General features: G+C 42.4%; 1 protein-coding gene across 2 annotated transcripts in view; it reads right to left on the bottom strand.

Annotated features, from left to right (window-relative positions):
• The window catches only part of ADAMTS17 (ADAM metallopeptidase with thrombospondin type 1 motif 17), a 340,804-nt gene that overhangs the window by 146,562 nt on the left and 173,265 nt on the right, over positions 1–20,977 (bottom strand). For both annotated transcript variants that reach the window (XM_079127336.1, XM_079127337.1), the window contains exons 9-10: positions 11,827–11,967; positions 9,785–9,935 (exon numbers count right to left, since the gene is read on the bottom strand). In XM_079127336.1, the coding sequence (XP_078983462.1) occupies positions 9,785–9,935; positions 11,827–11,967 (292 nt within the window). The remainder of the gene's footprint in view (positions 1–9,784; positions 9,936–11,826; positions 11,968–20,977) is intronic.

The raw sequence follows: 20,977 nt of genomic DNA, 5'->3' as shown, positions 1-20,977 counted from the left end.
GAAGTCTTCCCCGAGGCCAGCAAGCCAGGACTGCTTCTGGAAGTTTTCCTGCATCCCATGGTCACTCCTTCCATGTTTCTGAGGGTCGCAGAGACCCTCACCTGGCTGGGCTGGGTGCTGCTCCAGGAGGGTAGGGCCCAGGCACCCAGCCACTCAGCTGGCCCAGGGGACAAGAACTGAAAGATGACACACAACCTGCATTGTCTGGAGAGCTCTCTGAGAAGGCGGTCTACTGTAAACTTTCAAACACTTCTGGAAAATTAGGGCCATCTGCTGCCAAAGTCCAACAGCTTCAAGAGGCTGCAGATGCTGGGCAGGAAGCTGAGACCCACACAGGCAAAAGAGCTTTCAGCTGGGCATCCAGTGCCACATACAACCATACAAGCCCTGTCTGAGTAGGGCAGGGCCAGGCCAGGCAGTCTCCAGGACCTTGCCAGCCTCCCACTCTGGCCAGGTCCACTGGCATTAAAGGGGTAGATTTTATTTAAATCAGCAGTTTCCAAACCAGGCTGAGTGTAAGAATCCTGGGGGAAGGGCATATAAAAAGACAAATTCCTGAAACTCATGCCCCCCAGAGATTTTAAGACAGGATTTGGAGTGGGACCCAGTAACTTCTAACAGTCTTGGGGGGAGGCTCTCACGGCCCATTAAGTTCAGCATTGACTGATGTCAGAGAAAAGAGTCTTGCTTCCAGGTAGCATTTTGACACCTTGAGCTTCTTGGATGCTACAGAAATCTCTGTATCCATCAAGATGTCCAGGCAGCTCTCTGCAGGTCAGAAAGAGGCTTTCTAGGCCTGGGACTGGGGATTTGCCAAAAGAGATACTGGGTGCTGGAGAGCAGTCCCTGGGGGTTACAGACTTGCAGGAGGAATGGAGAGGACAGCACAGAAAGACTCACAGAAAAGGAGGACCAGCCCACACAATGGTCAGCTCAACCAGGTCCCCTCCATTCCCACTGATCCTAGGAAACAAGGTTACAGAAAAAAATGACACAAGCAGCACCTGAGAGTGTACAACATGCCAATTGCTCTAGTCCATCTGTTACGCATCTCATTTCACCCTGTAACATCCATAGGATTCATTTTTCCATTTTACAGATTAGAAGATTGAGGTGTAAAGACTATATAAGTATGTTCAAGAAGTGAAGGCAGCCAGGGCAGCCTGACTAGAGAGCTCATCTTCTTTCCCACTGTACAATATGGAAGGCACCTCTGTGCTGTATCAATGGCCACGGGGGTTCCATGGGAATGTTAGGTAGGAAAGAACACACAAACCTCTCTAATGCCTGTGTCCACTCCAGAACACTCACCTTCCTCCAACTGGTTCCACAACTTCCACGATCAACAATGTTCTGAGAAAAACAGTGCATCATTCACGTTGTGGTCCCCTGCAAATGCCTAAAATATAATCACATCTGTACTCATGGCAACCATGGCTAGTAGAATCCCTCTGAGCACTAGCTTCCTTTGTACTGTGGAAACCATGCCTGGGCTTCTCAGCAATGATGGTGGAATATGTTGCTCAGAGCACACAAGATGAGGGGTGGGTGGTAATTAATAGCACCTTTCAACTGAGGACCTCTGGGTAGTGGGGTGCTGGTAGTATGGGAAGAAGAAATCCCCCTGCTACATTGGGAAGGGGTGAGGGCTATGTGGGGTAGCAACAGCGATCATGGTCAGGATGTTCCTAACTGCTGCCTCCTTTGCTCTGTCTCCAGTAGCGATGTATACGCTTCCTTTCAGTCGATAATGCCTAAATTTGGCCTTCCCACCCTGTTTCACCTGGCAGAATATCTGAGCTTAAATAGCTTTAAAGCCTTGTTAAAGAGTAACTATGCTTTGCAGTGACAGAGGACAGGAGGAACTTGTAATCATAAAAAAGATTGATTGAACTAATTGCATAAAGTTCATTTCCCCTTTCTAATAAATATTTACCATCCACTGTTTATAACTTTTATGTTTGGACTTTCTTGAAATACTTTCTTGAATTAAAAACATCACATTACCATTGGCTAAAAGAGGAGACAGCTGTATTTGCCAATAACTTCTACAACAAATGCCAGCTATTGATGCCAATTTTTTTGTAGTTCATATTTCCATAGACAGCTTTGAGCCTTGCAATACCAGCATTCTGCCGACAGACAGGAAAGATCCAATGGTAAGGGTGATGCTGCGGGAGGCTCCAGGGCTCTAAGAATTAAAATGGATTGCATTTATATTTTTTTGTTCTATAGCATACAAATATTTAAGAATGCAGAAAACCTGGCTAATATTTGAAGCCTAGGTAGCTCCCAAAGCAACTGTAGCAATGTTTTCTCACATCATTTACCCTACTCCTTTGAGTGAGGAAATGGTTCTTAATTCTCATGGGTCTTAAACCAGCTATGAACCATGAGTACACAGAGAAGAGTATACATGGAAGTTCAGTCACAAGAAAGTGCTGCATTTGAAATTTACCAAAAGAAGAGCAAGAGCTCAGGGCAACCGTGTTTCCTGTTATGGGCAGAACATACAGGGTCTTGCTGGGTCCTGAGCATCTAGAGGTGCCAATAAAGCCCTTCGTAGAGTATGCTAGCCAATGCATAGTTATAAAATACATACAATTACCAGGAAAACAATCTGAAATATAATTTTCAAAATACAAAAGATTTCCTACTGCGCAGTATTGGTAATATATGTTTATTTAACCAACACATTACCTGACAAGATCTGTCATGTAGAGGGTACACTGTAGTGCTGAAGCAGTGGGGAGCATAAATGATAGTTTGTGATGTCAGCCACAATCTTTATAGGCATTGAGGACGTCTGTGATTCCTAATCACATGACTGTCCTGGGTCCTGTGGAGACTGCCTGGGTTTATCGCCAACCTTCAAAATGGAAGGAAATACTAACTTCACTTAGAAGTTGAAGAAAAATAAAGGTGCAAGTGTTTTCCTATCCCGGTTCACAGATCCTTTGAAACCATCCAAGAGCCTTGGTCTGGCACTCCTGCTTCAACGTGCTCCCCTGAGACCAGGGAGGCCTCTGCTCTCTACCTTCTGTCAGGAATGGCCTGGGCTCATCTTTTGGCAGATAAGCTTTTGTTTCCCAGAAGAGAGAGCAGTGAAATGAAAACGAGATATCACTAGTGGTTAGTTATTTTTAAGGTGGTTAGTATTTTTCTGAAAATGTAATTTATCGAGTTTCTTTTCTTCTTGTTTTTATGTTCTGTATTCCAGAAAAGAAAATGTTCAACTCCTCAGCACCGGTGTGTCTCACAGTTTTATTCCCTGGGCAGTATCCAACCTCCGCTATAATTCATTATTATTTTCTTTTCTGTAAGAGGCTTAAAGTTCCAGACATTTTTAAGACAAAAGATACACAGACACAGACAGACAGACACACAGAGTTGCCTCATTAATGCTTAGGTCCTTTTCCAAGCTTCTGCTAATGGCTCTGCACAGAGACCCAGCCCAGGGAGATGGCCAGTGAAGTTGCCATCAACACAGTCTCAGGGGGAGCCCGGGTTTGGGAGCATGGATAATGTTCTCAATTTCCATGCATAAATACAGCTTTTAAGAAAAAAAGATTCCTCCATATTTTTGGAGTTGTAATTTCTTCACAATATTCACTCCCCTTAAACTGCTGGCGATGTTTTTCTTCCTTTTTACAACATCTAGTAAATAGCTGCTTTTTGTTTCCCTATTAAAGAGGGCCAAAAGTGGTTTGGTGATTTTTTTTTTTTTTTTTTTTTTTTTTTTTTTTAGTATTAGGGATTGAACCATGGCCTTGTGCATGCTAGGCAAGCACTCAACTTCTCAGCTACATCCCCAGCTCTGTTTGGAGAATATTGTTCAGAATTTTGTAGCACAGTTCTTTTTAAAGCAACTGGACATGGTTTGAGATGTTATGAAGTCACTAATGTGATTACTGGTTTGAAGACTGGACAATTGGTGCTTTCCACCTGGGGACATAAGATGGTCATGGGGCTTCAAGAAGACTCACATCTAAATACAGTATGTCAAGAACCCTGATGCAATGTACACTGCATTACTTTCTCAGTGGAATGGAGCATAAACGACTATGCATTTATAATCCATCCTTAAATAATCTACTTCTAATGTCCTTAACCACAGGGATAAGTAATATATGACTACATATATTTTATTTCCTTTGCTACCATAATAGTTATAACTCTTTGTTGTGTCATTTACTGTTTGTTCTGCAGTTGATATGATACACCTTTATCTGCTATTGTAGTGGTCCCCCTTATTCTTAGGAGATACATTCCAAGATGCTCATTGCCCAGGGATAGGACCAAACCCTATATACACACCATGTTTTCTTCTAATCATACCTATTTATGATCAAGTTTAATTTATAAATTAGGTACAATAAGAGATTAATAACAATCACTACTGATAAAATAATTATGACAATGTGCTATATAAGTTATTCAAAGCTTACTCACTATTTCTAGAATTTTCCAGTTAATATTTTTGGCACTGTGGTTGATCATGGATAACTGAAACCTCAAAAAGAGAAACTGGATAAGGAGGGACTGCTGTATTACACCTCACATGCGGTATAAAAATCTCTCAACACCATATTTCCACTGTACTTTTATATATGTCATAACCCTGAAGTACAAAATTAGTTCCCTATGGCAAATCTGAATGTTTCCTGTTGCTGCTAAAACAAATGACTACCAATTTAATAGCTCAAAACAACATAAATTTTCTTATAGTTCTAGAGGTCAGAAGACCAAAATCACTCCCAGGAGGCTAAAGTGAACTGTCAGCAGGGCTGATTCCTTCCTAAGACTTCTTCCAGCTTCTAGAGGCCATCTGCATTCCTTGGCTTGTGGCCTCTTCCTTGCACCATTCCAAACTCTTGCTTCTATTGTCATATTTCCCATTTCTCCTTCTGATTTGATCTATGTCTCCCTCTTATGAAGGACCCTTATGAGTACCTGCGTCTATAATATCATCCAAGAAAACTTCCTCATCTCAAGACAACAAACTTAATCATACATGCAAATCCCCTTTTACTATATAAAATAACATTCACAGATTCTGGGGATTAGGAAATGGAGAGCTACTACAAGTACAATTATTATTTATTTTAAAACAGCTTTTTAAATGTTCAATAACCTTTTAAAGACATTCAAGTATATTTCAAGGCTTTCAAGTATACTTCAATATGTCATATATTTACCCATGTAGTTACTACTTCCAGTGAGTTTCATTCCTTTGTGTAGATCTGTATTTTCATCTAGCATTTTCTTTCTGTCAAAATACTTAATGTTTCTTATAGTGTAATATGCCTACTCATGATAATTTTTTCCAGTTCTTCTATAACAGAAAAACTGTATTTCACATTTATTCTTTGAAAGATATTTTTGCTGGGTATGGGATTATGGGCTATGAACTATCTGGTGCCTACGTGAGCTCCTCAGATTGTTCCTCTAACCCTTTCAGATGGTTCTTTGTCTACCTTGGGGTAGTTTTCCCACACACCAGCACTGACCAGTAAGCTGGATATTCAGAAGGGACCCTCTGCACATCTCTGGGGTTCTCTCTTTGGGCAGCTCTTTCTTCTGTAGCACTCTGTCTTGGGAACTCTAGCTGCCTCAGTTCCCTGCACAACCAGCACCATTTCCTCCATGCAGGATGACTGTGGCTTCCTTTCAGTCCTCCCTGTACTACAGACTGGGAGCTGTTCAGGCAGTTAGCAAGCATAATCATAGGGCTCCCCTCAATTGTTTCCCATATCTCAAAGGTAACAGGCTTTCTTGTTTTACATACAGTGTCTTGAGTAATCATTGATTTTTTTATTTATTGATTGATTTGATTTCTGACGGGAGAGTAAATGTGGTATCATCTTGGCCAGAAGCAGAAGTTGGGGTGAGAAATTTAAAGGCATCTTTGAGACCATCTCATTTCATGACATGACATCCATTTCAATCCTCAAGGGCAAGAACAACTAATAATGACTACAAAGATCAATTATGGTACTGAATTAATAGAACTTTCTGATTGGTTCTGGTGTCTCTGGCTACATGAGGAGGAAAGAAGAGTTAAGATGATGCCTAATTTTTCATAGCACCTAGGAGTTCAATATAGAAAAATGTGGATCCTGGAAATGTATAGATAATTAATTCTGTCTCCCCACAGGTGGGAAGTGGCATTGTCCAGAAAGAAAATAATAAATATCAGCTCACCTTGTTGGGCACTAACTTTATGACAGAACCATCTCTATACGTTACATGTCTTAACTCACCAGAAGCCTGAGATTTTACTAGTGAGCACACAAAGGAAGAGAACTAGTCACTAGGAACCAGCTTGTATTCATTCACTACAAGACTTACTATCCTTCCATGAATGGTTCTTGTCCTGGGAGGAAGCCATGGGATTGATTTGCATGGACCCTTGGAAGATATTTGCCAGACTCACCTGTTATGATGGCAAACCAGATGGAGAACTATGAAATCAGGGTTAGAGAGCAATGTGTCACCTGGGGCGGTCTCTTAGGGGCTCTTTCTCAACTCTAAGTGTGTCCACAGATTCATCAGCAGTTGAGTGAAGCCATACATGAAGAACTGTACAAATTTTCAGTTAGTATCATGGTTGGATCCCAGAGCATCATGTACTTATTGAGTGCCTACTGTGTGCCAGGTACCACTTATGGCCATTGAAAAATACTGGTAAGAAAAAGTAAAGATTACTGCCCTTGAAAGATTTGTAATCCAGAAGAGGGAAATTATCAGTCAAAATAAGTAAGTTCACTCTACGGCTTGTTAAAAAATCAGTGTCTGGAAGCAGGTTTTCCCTTAAGGGGTCAGTTAGAAGTTGATGCTGCAAGGTGGGCAGAGGAGGGCTACTGAATCATAGTGTCAAGTGGGTAGTTGTGGGTGGACACATCGAGAAGGTCACATTCAAAAACAAAAAATGAAATTACTCAAAAAAGATGAGTAATGATTCATGTGGATAACAGAGAGGAGCTGCCAGGCAGAGGAAAGGGCTGTATGCAGCGGGGTGTGACCCTGCTGGGAGCTGTCTGGGGAGGTGTAGCGGGAGCAGGGAGACCAGCATAGGAGCAACAGAGCAGGTGAAGAGGAATAAGGACAGAAGTGGGAAGGGGTGACACACTGAGATGGGGTTCCAGGAAGCAAAATGGAATGGTAATAGAAGATGTGATCCTGCCATACTGAACACATTCTGGAAGACAGACCTCTACAGGCACAGAAGGAGCAGTCCGACCATACTGTGATCCCTGGAATCCAGAACTGTGGTGGTGCCAGTCTGGATCTGACTCAGAGGACCAGCTCAGACCCAGGGCAGTGTGTCCCAAATCCTGACCTTCTGCTCCCTCTGCTGCAGTAGTGCAAAAGCATTAGTGAGACATATTCTCCAGCATAAGTGGTAGCTGTCACTTCACTGTCAGAGTCCTTGCAAGTGAAGCAATGACCAGTGACTAGCTGGCAACTACCATGGTGACTCCACTACTTCACTGTCCCTCACCACATACTGACTCCTGTTACTGGGGCAGAAAACACTATTAATTTGATTACTGGTGAAACTTTCAAGGTAAAAGCATGTAGGAAAACATGAGATGCAGTTCCCAGTGAGCTGTGGGATTAAAAGTTCAAATTCATGGCAACTTACAAATGGGAAGATCTTACCGCATATATATGTGCATTTTGAGTTTCTAGGGAAAAAGGAGCTACAAAGCTGACCTAACCATTCATTACCTGTCGACCTCTAATTTTCCTCTTTAAATGAAAAGAGGCTAATGAAGGAAAATAAAATAAAATATAGGCTTCTTTCCCTTGGGATCTGTCTTTGAAGATCCTCTTACATCCCTAATCTGCCTTAGCCTCTGTTTTCTCACCTGTTAAAAATCACGTTAGAAGCTTCTCTGCCTAAGTGTTGCAGTTAGGATACTGAACAATGGTGCAAGGATAGAGTCCAGCCCAGGAGATTGCTGGCCCCCAAGACATGTCTTCCTTCTTCAGCCCCACCTTCCTGCAATCAGCTGGCTCCTAGAGGGAAAAATGGCTCAGCTTGCAGGGAAGGTGGTCTTTTTCCAGTTGCTACCCTTTCAACCTTACTACCCATCTGACCCACCCCATCTCAGCAGCCTTGGGGAGGACTCCCAAGTGGGCAATCTGACCCCACTGGGAACCTCCCCTTCTCAACCCTAGGTGGGGTGGGTCCTTCTGTTTTTCCTAAATGCTCAGTGTTTTCTGGAGGACCCTATATAGACGACCTCCTGTTGGTACAGTACTGATCTTAACACCATCAAAGGTCCCCCTGAAATCTGCTCTCTTAATATTTGTGTGTCATCAATTCACTCTGGGGACTGAAAACTGGGTACAGGTAAACTGAATGTTCTTGGCAGACATACACATATAGGAATGAGAGCCTTAGCGGTCAAGCTGGGCAGGGGCTGATGGTCAGCATTAGATGTGGACACTGCTGGGCAATCAGAATCCTGGCAATGAGCACACTTCCCAGGGGACCAGCAGAGGATTCAGAATAACACTGTGGATATGAGTCCTCGGGAAAAACAGCTAGCAGTAGGTACCAGCTGGGTGTCGAGGTGTTGCCATTTTCCAAACCCCAAGCAAAGCCATGCCCCACCTGCAGGATGTTGCCCCAACTCTCACTTAGACAGGAAGCTCTCCAGAGGCAGCATGGCATCCTAGGGAGTCGAGGTCCACCAGGATTCCAGGTCTCATTCTGCAGGCAGCCTGTGTGTACCTGTCTTCTTGGTATTGGTCCTGTCCTGAGTTCCTGCACTGGGAGCCTGGTCAGCCCTCCATGGATCCTTCCTGGGACTAGATGCTGTCCTGAGTCCTGTGCTTGGACAGCTCTCCCTCAGGCTGCCTGTCCACTGGGTAGTTCCTGAGCCCCATAAATCTTTAGCCACTTTGCCTTATTCTGTCCTGCTTCTGCCTCAGGGTAGTGCAGACTCTGCTCCCTAGCTGAGTCCCACTACCAAGGGTTGACTGGACTGTAGGCTGCTCTGGCTATTCAGGACCTTCTGTGTCTGTTACACAGACAGCCATGGGCATGGTAACTGTCCTGCTCTAGGGCCCAGCATGTTCCTCTTGGCACTCTCCATCCACAGAATGAGCCAAGCCATGACTCTCCCCGTTTGCTGCACAGGGAAAAAGTGTGGGGTGCACACACTTGGGTTCAAATCCTTGCTCTCCTACCTACTAACCAAGACATTGTGAATGGTCACTTAGTTTGTTATCATCTGTAATCTGGGGATAGAATCTAGGGAGTTGTGATGAGGACTAATTGGGATCATGGAGATTGGACGCTTTGGGACCAGATATGTAGACACTGCTCCATAAATGCTGTTTAAAAGGGTTACTGCCACTATTATATAACCAATTTCTTATTTTTGAAATTTTCTTCACCTGACTTTCTCCAACTTTTAACAGTTTTTAATTATCTTCCTTATCTTTGCAAGATTTGGAATCGGGTGACATCAGATCACTTCCAAGAAGTATGGATTACTTTCCTTTCTCTAAATTTTTCATGCAAAAATACCAAGCTACTCATTTCAGTAGAGACCCTGAAGCATTCCCTGCAAAGCTGCCTTGTATGCAGGAGTGTGTGTGGATGGGTGCCTACAATGCAGGTGTGCACATGCATGCATATGTGGCTATCTGGGGTACACATGTGCAAATGTCTCTGAATGGGTGTATGTACACATATGTGCACATGTTAAGTGTGAATATCCATGTCAGTGGCCTTTCCTGAGCCAGCTTTCCCCTGGATGCTTACCTCCATGTTTCTGCAGAAGGTGGCATTGGTGCCAAACAGGATCTGGCACTGCTCATTGGCGCTGTAGTGCATGCCCGGCAGCTTGTGAGGGAGGCGCACCGCATGCTGGCTCCTGGGGTCCGTGACCAGCAAACAGGTACTGACTTTGGACCTGAAACAGCCAAGAGGCAAGCTGACTTGCAAATGACTTGCAGGTTTCTGTTTTGATGTTTCAGTCTCTAAGAAGGACACACCCTAAGTGATTTATGGGAGAAAGACCCAGGTACTGGACACATGGATTATGCTTTGTTTAGTTTTTGTTCCCTTTCCCATGTGACTGAATGTGAATCATTGCTCTAAAGGTAATAAGTAATTGGTCACTCAGGAGAGGCCTGGGAGCAATATCAATGAAGCAAAGGAACTTTAATGGGGAGTTTGACAAAAATGTTTTTGAAATAAATTACTGTAATATTTCCTTAGAATGTGGTTTCTGGGAAAAAGTTACTATGAATAAATAATATGCATATTTTAAATAAAATAAAAATGTTTATTTCCAACTTCACAGATTCTCCTTTGAGGGCTTTCTGGGGCAAGACAGGTGTTGAACTTGCTGTCTCTCCTGACTACACCTGCTGCAGCCACCGAAGGCTGGCCAGTGGCACACTCTACAGAGGACTTCAGGATTTCAATCAGGACAGGAATGCTTACTTACAATGAGAGGTACATTTCCCCCAAACAAGCTCTATTAGAGGGTTAAAAATATTAAAATGCTTTTAATTTTCTATTCCTATAGCAAGGCAGATGGTACTAAAAGGAAAACCCAGCAACTTGCCAAAATTTTTGAAAAGTCGCATGTATTCAAGTACATTTAGCTGAGGCTGGCCCATCTCCCCCAGGCTAAGCAGTGAGTATGTGGGAAAATGAAAACACCCTATCTGGTTGCACCAACTCTGCTGGTGCAACAAATAACATGAAGTAGCTACAACATTTTACTAAAATTTTGTGATAACACACAGTCAGGGGAAGTAGACCATATTAAAACTAATGAGTTTTTTTTTTCTTTTCTTTTCTTTTCTTTCTTTCTTTCTTTTTTTTTTTTTTTTACAGTGCTGGGGATTTGAACCCAGGGCTTTATGCATGTGAGGTAAGAGCTCTACCAACTGAGCGATAACCCCAGCCCTATAATGAGTTCATTTTTAAGCCTGTTTACCACTTAAACAATTTCCCCATTAACAGGAAACATGAAAGAAGACCCAGGATGATGCCTTTGCCACTTTACCCCAAATCCCCCGAGTACTTTAATACCTTGGACTGTAAAGCTGCATATGTAGGTGAGACTCACTGACTCACTTCTGTCTCCATAGATTAACATGATTAAACAGAGAAGTAATCAGGGCCCACACATCAATGCCACAAGCCAACCCTGAGGGAGGCTGCATGTATGTATGTATTGCAGTACTAGAGATTGAACCCAGGATCTCATGCATGCCAGGCAAGTGCACCACCACTGAGCTACACTCCCAGTCAAGCCCTGAGGTTCAAGCATGGACTGTGTGTACACTCAGTTTGACAAGGATCTGAAACCAGATGAGCAATACTTCCACAGAAATGTGAAAATGGAATGATGCAGATAGCTGGTAGGAAGAAAGTGGCCTTGAGATAAACACAGCCTGTCTCCACACGAGAGGTGGTGAGCAAACCCACCCTGCAGCAAATTTACTCCCCGGAAGGGAGGCAGCCTGGGCAACCAGGAAGTGTTCAGCATAGTACTGCAGCACCCAAGGGGCACCTCTCAGGTGGTGCCCACTCATGGTCACAGGACTACAGAGAAATGAAGTGGGTTTCCAAGTCAGGGTCACTATGTTGATATTGCCATCAATAGACAATTATTTAATGGTCACCTGCTGGCTATCCAATGTCATATCAGATATACACTCGGGAGGAAGTATTCGCCTGTTACAGAAAACTGCACTGACCACATCTTCAGGCTGAAATGACTAATCATTTTGTATTTTGGAAGAGTTTTCTATTGATTGATGCTACAGAATGATTTAAGGGCTTACTTGAGGAAGTTTTCAAGGTCATCTCGACTGCAGGAGGACCATGAGAGGTCGCTGGGGTTCCGGCCTTTTACCCACTCTCCCGACATGATGTGTGACCGGCCAGCACAGGATGAGTGGTCATCATCATGGTTCATCCCCAAGCTGTCCAAGGAGGAGGAGGAGGAAAGAGGGACACTACGTTACAGGTGTCTCATTTCCAGGTCCATGTTCAAGCATACTATGAACACTTAAGTATAAATATAAGAAGTGATGTAGGGTGATACCTGTTGTCACAGAGCAGATCATAGTGGGGAGTTTACAGAGAAAGAGGTTGCAATTCGCTCACAAAGTGAATTAAAACCGAACAAAGAGACAATAAAAATAAATGAAAAATTTTAAATGAACTGTGATAATTGACATTACAGCTCTTAAACTCTAACCTTCTGATGATCAGACTTGTTTCCTCACTCTAAATATTCCATTAGAAGTTCAAGTGTTTTATATTCCTTGGAGTTAAGTTACAATGCTAAGGGCAAGTGGGACCCATCCAAGACATTGAGTCATCAAATGTCATGGGTTCCAGTTTCCAAGTTCATAAATAACCATGGTTTTTTGGTTCTTCATATTGAAAAACAAGTCCATCAAGATCATTCTTGTCACTTTCCCTTCCCAAGTGAACCTGAGAGACAGCAGACTGTGTGACTAGGCACGGATGGTTGGCTACACACTGTGAGCTGAACAATGAGAGACCTGAGTTTACATACATACCATAGCTAGGGTGGACTGAGATGCATACCTCAGGATCAGAGAGCCCACAGTTTGCTGACCACTCCACGATTCCCAGAGGAGAGACCCAATGTGTGTACTGATGCCTATTCTTTGTCAACAATCCCAGTGGAGGAAAAAAAAAGTGCTTTGATTCATTTAAAAAATATTAGCTGTTTTTCAATTGCCAGGTAATGGACCAGAAGAAGAGAGACTGCTAGACAAGTTGCCAACCCTAGCCTCAAATCACTGACAGCCAGTGAGAGGAGGTGATTATAAAAAGACTACTCAGCAGAGTAATGAAAACCATCTCCAGTTAGATCCCATCTCATCCTTCTTTTAAGTGATCAGGTGTTCATCCACTTAAATAAAAGAATAATCAAGAAATGATTAGACAATTCTGACCAATAAAAATAATTTAGATATTACTCACTTTTTACCTTTTTTTTTTTTTTGGTGGATAACAGAAAATGTTGATTTAAATGGCATACATGGAAAAGAAATCTTTCAGCTTCTTAAAAAAATTCTGTTATAAATAAAAAGTCATTTAAAAGACATTCATTCCTTGCACATAAAATACGGTCTTTTTACTTTTATTCTCAGTATATTTCTTTTCTTTTGAGGTTTACTTTTTAAAACTTCATTGTGGTAAGAACAATAAATATAAGATCTATCCTATTAAGGGTTTAAGCAAACAATGCAGTACTGTAATTCTAATGTACAGCAGTTCTCCAGACCTTATTCATCTTGCTTGGCTGAAACTTGACGCCCACTGATCAGCCACTGTCCACTTCCCTCTCCCTTGGCCCTTGGCCATAACCATTCTGCTCTTCAGTCCCACCAATTTATTTTAGATACCAAATAGAAGTGAAATCAACAAGTATCTTTCCTCCCATGACTACTTCATTTCACTTACCATGGTGTAAAAAGTTAAGATCCAAAATATAAAAGAAACTCCAATAGGGGTCAGTAGCAGAAAAACTAATAACTCGATTTTAGAATGGGCTAAAGACTTGAAGAGACATTTCTCCAAAGATAACATACAAATGACCAGAAGGTACATGAAAAAGATGCTGTCATTAATCATCAGGGAAATGCAAGTCAAAACCATAATGAGATATCACTTCATACCCATCATAATGTTCATCATCAAAAACCAAAGATAAGTACCTGTGATGATGTGGAGAGATTGGAATCCCTGATCACTGGTGGTTGGAATGCAAAATGGTGTAGTGTAGCTGCTATGGAGAAACAGTACCAAGGGTCCTCAAAACAATTACATAGAGAACTGCTGCAAGATCTGGCAAGATCTTTTGGTATTTAACCAAAAGAAGTGAAATCAGGTCAAAGAGATATTAGCACTCCCATGTTCACTGCATATTATTCACAATAGCCAAGATGTGGAAACAATCTAAATATCTGTCGATGGATGGATGAAAAAATGCGTTCCATACACAATATGGAATATTACACAGTGCTTAAAAAAAACAAAAATTCTTCCATATGGAATAGCATGAATGAGTCTTGAAGATACTATATTAAATGAAGACAGATTTTTACTTTTTTCTGCCTGGTATGTATGTGTGTATATATACGTGTGCATATATCCATGCATTTATGTGTATCGGTTTCATATTAAGTTGAATGAACTGAATGGTTTTTCATGTATATTTAGTAAAGGATATACAAAGTTGACTACCTTAAATGTAATATGTACATCTGATTGTAATGTTTGATTTGATATCATTAAATAAAACTAGCAATAATGTTTTCAAAAGAGTAGATTTAAATTTTTTGATGGATTTTAATGAAGTCTGCAAAAGGTGTAGGGGTTATGTAGGAATTTAGGGATACAGAGACAACACCAAGCATCAAAAGAGAAATGCCCATAAATTGTTGGAACACAGTAAATAACTCATAAGCAATCCATGTTCTTGCACCAAGTCCTTGCCTGTGATTGCTGACTGGTTGATGAAAAAGCAACGACGCTTCAGGACCACCGCTAGGCATCTGGAGGAATCACTGCTGTAGGAAGCATACGCACTAAAGACTGTGGTGATCAAGAAATGACCCTAGCCTCATCCAGACAGCAAGATGCAACCTGGGTAGAGATTTAAAATGCTAATGAGACATGTGATATAGGAAGTAGCATGATTAGAACATTCCAAGGCAATGCACAAGGACAATGTTCAGTCCCATAGCTACTCTCCCTCCACAAATGCTAAGACCCCAGACTGAGATGGGGTGATTCACGCTGAATCTGCCCACACTCCCATTCTCAAAGTGAGTACTTTCCCTTTATAATAAATCTCTTGCTCTGATACTTGTACCTTGGACATCCTTAAATTCTTTTCTGTACTTTTCTGCCATGTGATCAGGAACCTACAGGTCTAAGTAGGGGTCTCCTCTGCTCCTGGAGACCTCCTTGGATGCTCATATGGTGACAGTTACAGAAACATCTCATGAAAAATGTGGCTCCAGTCTCCTTAATGTGGGGTAACTGCTGCATGTGGAATGGGTTAAACTGCTCTGTTTCCAGCTTTGGCAGGGTGGTCCTTACTCAGCAGGAAGGAATGTTCCTTCACAATGGCCACAACTCGCAGACCCTGGAGTCTTCACCTGAATCACAGACCAGAGATCCTACTTTGAACATGACTTTTCCCTTGGAAGAAATGAAGCAAGCAAGTTCTTTGTGTAACAATAATATGAAACACTAAGGGAACAAAAGCCCAAGAAAAAGGAAAGTTTTATCTCTTAGGGAACATTAATGATTTCCAAAAGCCAATGATTTTCTGGGATTCTGAGCTGGGTTCGTGGTAAAGTCTGGGAACTTACAGAGTAATTCCACTGGCCTTGAGCCCCACCCTGCTCCCTGAAATCTTTCATCACAAAAACCCTTTCTTCCAATACAGACCTAAATAAAGAAGGCCTTATGAGTTGTAGTGTGAAGAACATGCCAACTGTTACCAAATTTGCACATTACCCAACTAGGCACAATTCAATCTTATTTTCAGAAATGGTTAAACCCCTTAGGGATCTCAACTCGACCTGTAGGAATTCCCTAAAACTTCCTTCCCTGTGGCCAACTATTTGGCCAAGATTGAAGGCATCTCCCACCTTTCCAAAATTGGGCCACAATCTATGGAGAATCAATACACCATTTAATTGTTAAGTCTTTGCACTTTAAAAAGCTGCCTCCCATCTTCCCTAGCCAGGATCTTCTGAACAGCCACCAGATGGGTTTTTCCAACAAAGATGTTTGGAAAATGACAACCCAAGGAGATCCAAGCCCTGGGAGGATAGTCTCACCATGGACACAAAGATGTTAGACTTGGAACCACTTCCAAGTTTTCTCTGGTTTTCTGATTGGTTATAAAATGAAAAAATCCTCCTATCTCCACACTACTGGACTCTCCTGGCCAGAGACGCTGGTCTCTTAGGATATGCACAGGATGGTTACGAAGGTGCTCAGAAAAGTTGAATGTGCTGTTGATGACTTCACGTCCATCACAGGAGCTGACCCACCAACAGCACTTCCCTCGGCCAGCCTTCAGAAGAGGGCTTCCCTGAGGAATGTTCCAGTCAGCAAGAGTTGGATTCTTGGCTTTCCAGAGTTTGTCTCTAATAAAGATCATGCTTGATCTGTCTTAAAACATTCAAATGCTAACAAAGTGCCTCATAAACTTACAGTTTGATGAACTAGCACTGGATTGGGAGTCTCAATACTCGAGGTTTATATAACTACTGCATAGGTTATTTTTAGTCTAAATTAAAGATTACCTGACAGAAAATTCCATGTTATTTTAGGTTTATGTCCCAGGGCATCTATTATTTCTGGCAATGATATATTTAACAAAATAGTGTAGCATTAAGTATTCACAGTAATTTTAACTCTAAATGTCTGTGGGATTGAGGACACAGGTGGGCCTGGTGTCACATGTTATCAGACACAATAATAACTTAATGGCCCTGAGTTTATTTTATCTTATAACAAAATAACATGCTACTTCTGTATTTGCTTCTGGAAATCCCAAGTGTACCCTGGAGGGAGATCTGAAATAATCACATGGTATTCCTCTCCTATATCTTCACCCCAGAATTTTGAAGCCACTAGAGATGGGTCAGGGTCTACCTCAAAGGCTCTTCCTTCACTCATGGTCACAGAGTCTGGAGAAGAGACATCAAATTCATGATCATTCAGAACTCTTCCACAACTTCAGAATGAAATTTGATCACCCTCAGAGTCACCTTTCCTCTCAAGACATCTTTTGGCAGTAGGGTTGGTTCTCATCCAGGAGTTCTGCATATTTAGATTCACCCAACCGTGGATAGAAAACACTCGTAAAAATTTTTAAAAACTACATCTTGATACATACAGACATTTTTCTTGTCATTTTCCCTAAACAATATAACTATTTGCATAGCCCTTGCATGGAATTCCGTATCATAAATCACCTAGAGGTGATTTTTAGTGAAGGATGCATGTAGGTTCTATGTATACACTATAGCATTTTATATAAGGGACTCCAGCATCTGTGGATTTGGGTATCCACAGAGTCCTGGAACCAATTCCCCAGAGATACTAAGTGACAATACTTAGAATAAATGCTCTAGATAAGTTGATCCTATATCAGCTTTCTCCCCACCCCCTGTACCCACAAATAAACAACCCCCCAAAACCCAGAATTACTATGATTTTTAACCATCAATATCCCTTAACCAGAAAAGATTAATTTCAATTCCACCTAGACTTAGCAATTTTGAGTCCTTAAAATCTTTCTTAATAATCTTCCCACTAACAAATAGTACCAACAGCTAGATTTCTCAGGGAAGGTTTTTCTCAGCTGATGGGGAATGGCCTGACTTCTGGCACTCATTAATTTGTTAAGTAGCTAAAAATAAAGGCGTGGTAAAAATTTAAAGGATACCAACGGGTATAAGATGAAATCGACCTGCTCACCACGCCTCCAGCTTCCTAGGCTCCTGCTGCCCCCTCAGAGGGAACTGCTGAGACCAGTTCTTCTAGGGGCAGCCTTTTTAATGGGCATTGGAAACCAGCCCCCAGCATTTCCTTTCCCCTTCAAAGGCCAGTGCAGAGGAGGGGATTAGCTGACCTACAGGAGCTAAGAGAGAATCTGCTGTTTCCCAAAGTTCAAAGACCCCTCAGGGACATCAAAGGGCACAGGATGCTCCAGGCAGTAGAAATTCTAAGGACAGGCTGCTTCCTGCACCTAATGACCATTACCCCCTTCCTTTCCTTAAAGCCACACATAAGGAGGGGCTTTATGGCCTAGTTATTTGGACTCTGCTTTTTCCATCCTGTCAGGGGGCTAGGGAAGGGATAGGGATGGAGGTGTATACTTCTCCACTCCCACTCCAGGATGCAAATACACATCACAGGTCAGGGAGTGACCGCAACCCTGCCAACTCCCACAACACCCCGATACCCAGTGCCTTTGCTCAAGTCCTTTGTCCAGCTGGAGCCCCTTCCTACTTCAAGGTCCAGTGCGCATGTCCCTTCTGACCCGCAATGGCCCCTAATGCTTGAGAGGAATCCCTCCAGACTGAACTCCTGACCACCACAGGTCCCTCTCAAGGCCTCTCAGAGCCAACCTGAAGGCAGGATTTGTCACTCTTCACACCTCAGAAGCCCAGAACTTCCTAAAAGCCTGATCCAGTGATAACCATGCAGAAGGGGTTGATGAGTGTGTGGAAACTGATGGAATCCATAGACCAAACAAAATCCAAACCGTTTGGGCATGTCTAAGAACTCCCCTTAGAAGGTTTTACTCCCATGGAACAATGGTCTGTGCCTCTATTGCTCAGGTGGCTGGCTATGCCTGAGAACACCACCTCAGCATGAATCCTGGTGAGCCCTCTCCCCCAGTACATAAGCCAGAAGAAAGTGCGACACCCTCCAACAGAAACAGAGTTCCAGTGGGGACCTTAGCATCCCTTCAAGGGAATTTATGCCTCATACAGCTTAAAATGAGGGAGAGAGAATTTCGAAGGCAAATAGAATATTAAGAACAAGAGGAACTTCATCTGTTTCTATAATGCATTAGTTTTCAAAAAGTGGATACACAGTGGAATCTCCTATGAGGTTTTAGAAAGCACTGATGCCTGTTTCTACCACCAGAGGTTCTAATTCCATTGGTGGGAAGCATGACTTACGTATCTGAATTTTTAAAGAGCTCCCAGGAGATTTTAACATCCATCGAAGTTTGATAACCACTACTATAGCACAGATCTGTGGTGCTAAAACTTCCACGCACACTAGAAACCCCTGGTGGCGTTCAAATTCAGATTGTTAGACCCCACCCAAGTTTCTTTCATTTTTAAATTTTTTTAGTTGTAGGTGGTCACAGTGTCTTTATTTTATTTATTTACGTGCTGCTGAGGATGGAACCCAATGACCCATGCATAAGAGGCAAGTGCTCTACCACTGAGCCATAGCCCCAACACCCCACCCCAGTTTCTAATTCAGGCATGGAAAGCAATCTATAAGTTGGGGGGATGAAGACTCCCACTTCTATTTAGTTCCCATTTAATGCTGAAGCTGCTGGTGAGGCTGCTGCCATTTAGATCTGGAATATTCCCCCAAAGGTCCATACGTTAAATAAAGGATTGGTCCCCAGCTAGGGAATATTGAGAGGTTGTGAATACTTTAAGAAGTGGGACCTAGTAGGAGGTCTTCTGGTCACTGGAGGTGTACTCTTGAAGGCGAAGAGGAACCCAGACCTTCCTCCTCACTTCCCAGCCATGAGGTGAGCAGCTGGCTCTATCACATGGTCCTGCCGTGATGTGCTGCCTCACCCCAGGCCCAAAAGCAACGGGCCAAGCAACCTGGACTAGAAACTCTGAAACCATGAGTCAAAACCCACCATTCCTCCATTTAAATTGATTATTTCAGGTGTTAGTAACAGTTACACAAAAGTGACTAACACAGCAGCCAAGCACACCCCAAGAACCATGACAGATAAGGAATTCTTCACACTAGTAAGCATCCCAAATAGGTCAGCTCTGGTTGATGAGGTAGGAGTCACCAGGGAAGCTTAGCATGCCAGTATCTGGAGGGGCTCCCAGGTGTGCTAGTGTACCACTGGGGCCAAGAAGGTGTCCTCTAGAAACAGGTTGCTTATGAATACACCAGGTAGAGCCAGGGCCACCACTCTTTCCTATTCTGAGACCTACCTCCCTGCAGCTTCCAGGCACAGACCCCAGCCTGCCTTCTTAGTAAGCACTGATCAAACCCCTCTTGGTGATGCAACAGAGTTCAAGTATTTGAGATTTTTCTCATGTCCCCATTTAATCTCTCCTTTTGCCCACAAAGTCCACAGCAAAGTACAAGTTGATAGCCAATGACAAGAATTCTCACCAAGATTTTAGCCAAACTACACAAGATTTATAACAATCACTTCTTGTTTAGTGAAAGTCAAAATTCAGACTGTTATTTCTGCCCAGACTGCCAAATTTCTGTATGAGACCAGGGAGAACATTAGTGTTCACCAATTCTGGATGCACTCAAAATACAAGGCCCAAAAGCTGCATATGTAGTCCAGCCTGATGGTAAATATTCTAAGGAACCGAAAAACTTCAGGAACTTTAATAACACTACTGCTCTATTATTAGATATAGTCAGGTGCTGCTTAACAACAGGTACACATTCTGCGAAACACATCATCAGGCAGAACTGTAACATATTCTGCTACAAATCTGTTGCTGTGAGATCATAGAATGTACTTACACAAACAAAGATGGCTGCACATCACCATGCCATATAATTTCATGGGTCCGCTGTCACCTATGTGGTCCTTATTGACCACTGACTGAAAAGTCTCCGTGCAGCGCATGGCCACACTAGCCTATGTGACTCTCTCTCAAGTATCCTGGGTATTGTATGGACTCATTGTTTTTCCAACAAAGGCTTTCTTTTTGAAATTTCCATGCAGTCGAGTCTTTGGGGGCTTTAGTACTGGTATTCTTTTCATTCTCTTCTTTCTTTCTTTTTTATTTTTTTTTTTGAGGCTGTTCTTAAGTAATACTTTTATCTTTAAAAAATCTTCACTTCCCCTAGTATAAATTACAGTTTCTTGCAGTAATCACTACTGCTTAACTGGCATTCAATTTACAGGATAAAAATATATTCTTTTGGCCCACTTAATGATTGTGTACACAACTTGTCCTCAAACCCTCTCTGGATTTTGGCTCAAAGAAGCTATCATGTTCCAAGGATGGAATGTGGTTTCAAGTAATGCCAAGTCTTGCATAAGCGATAATTGATATTTTTGCTAGCGGCAACTTTGTAGTTGATAACGGGTTATTAAAACAGGAAAAGAGACCCTGCCCACAAAAATCTCATCTGAGATGTAAAAGGTGTTCCAGACAAAAAGCCTCCTGGTGTCAA

Source organism: Sciurus vulgaris (assembly GCF_902686455.1).
Source record: "Sciurus vulgaris genome assembly, chromosome: 2".
NCBI lineage: Eukaryota > Metazoa > Chordata > Mammalia > Rodentia > Sciuridae > Sciurus > Sciurus vulgaris.
The sequence above is the reverse complement of the archived record's forward strand: the minus strand, read 5'-3'. Positions and strand labels throughout refer to the sequence as shown.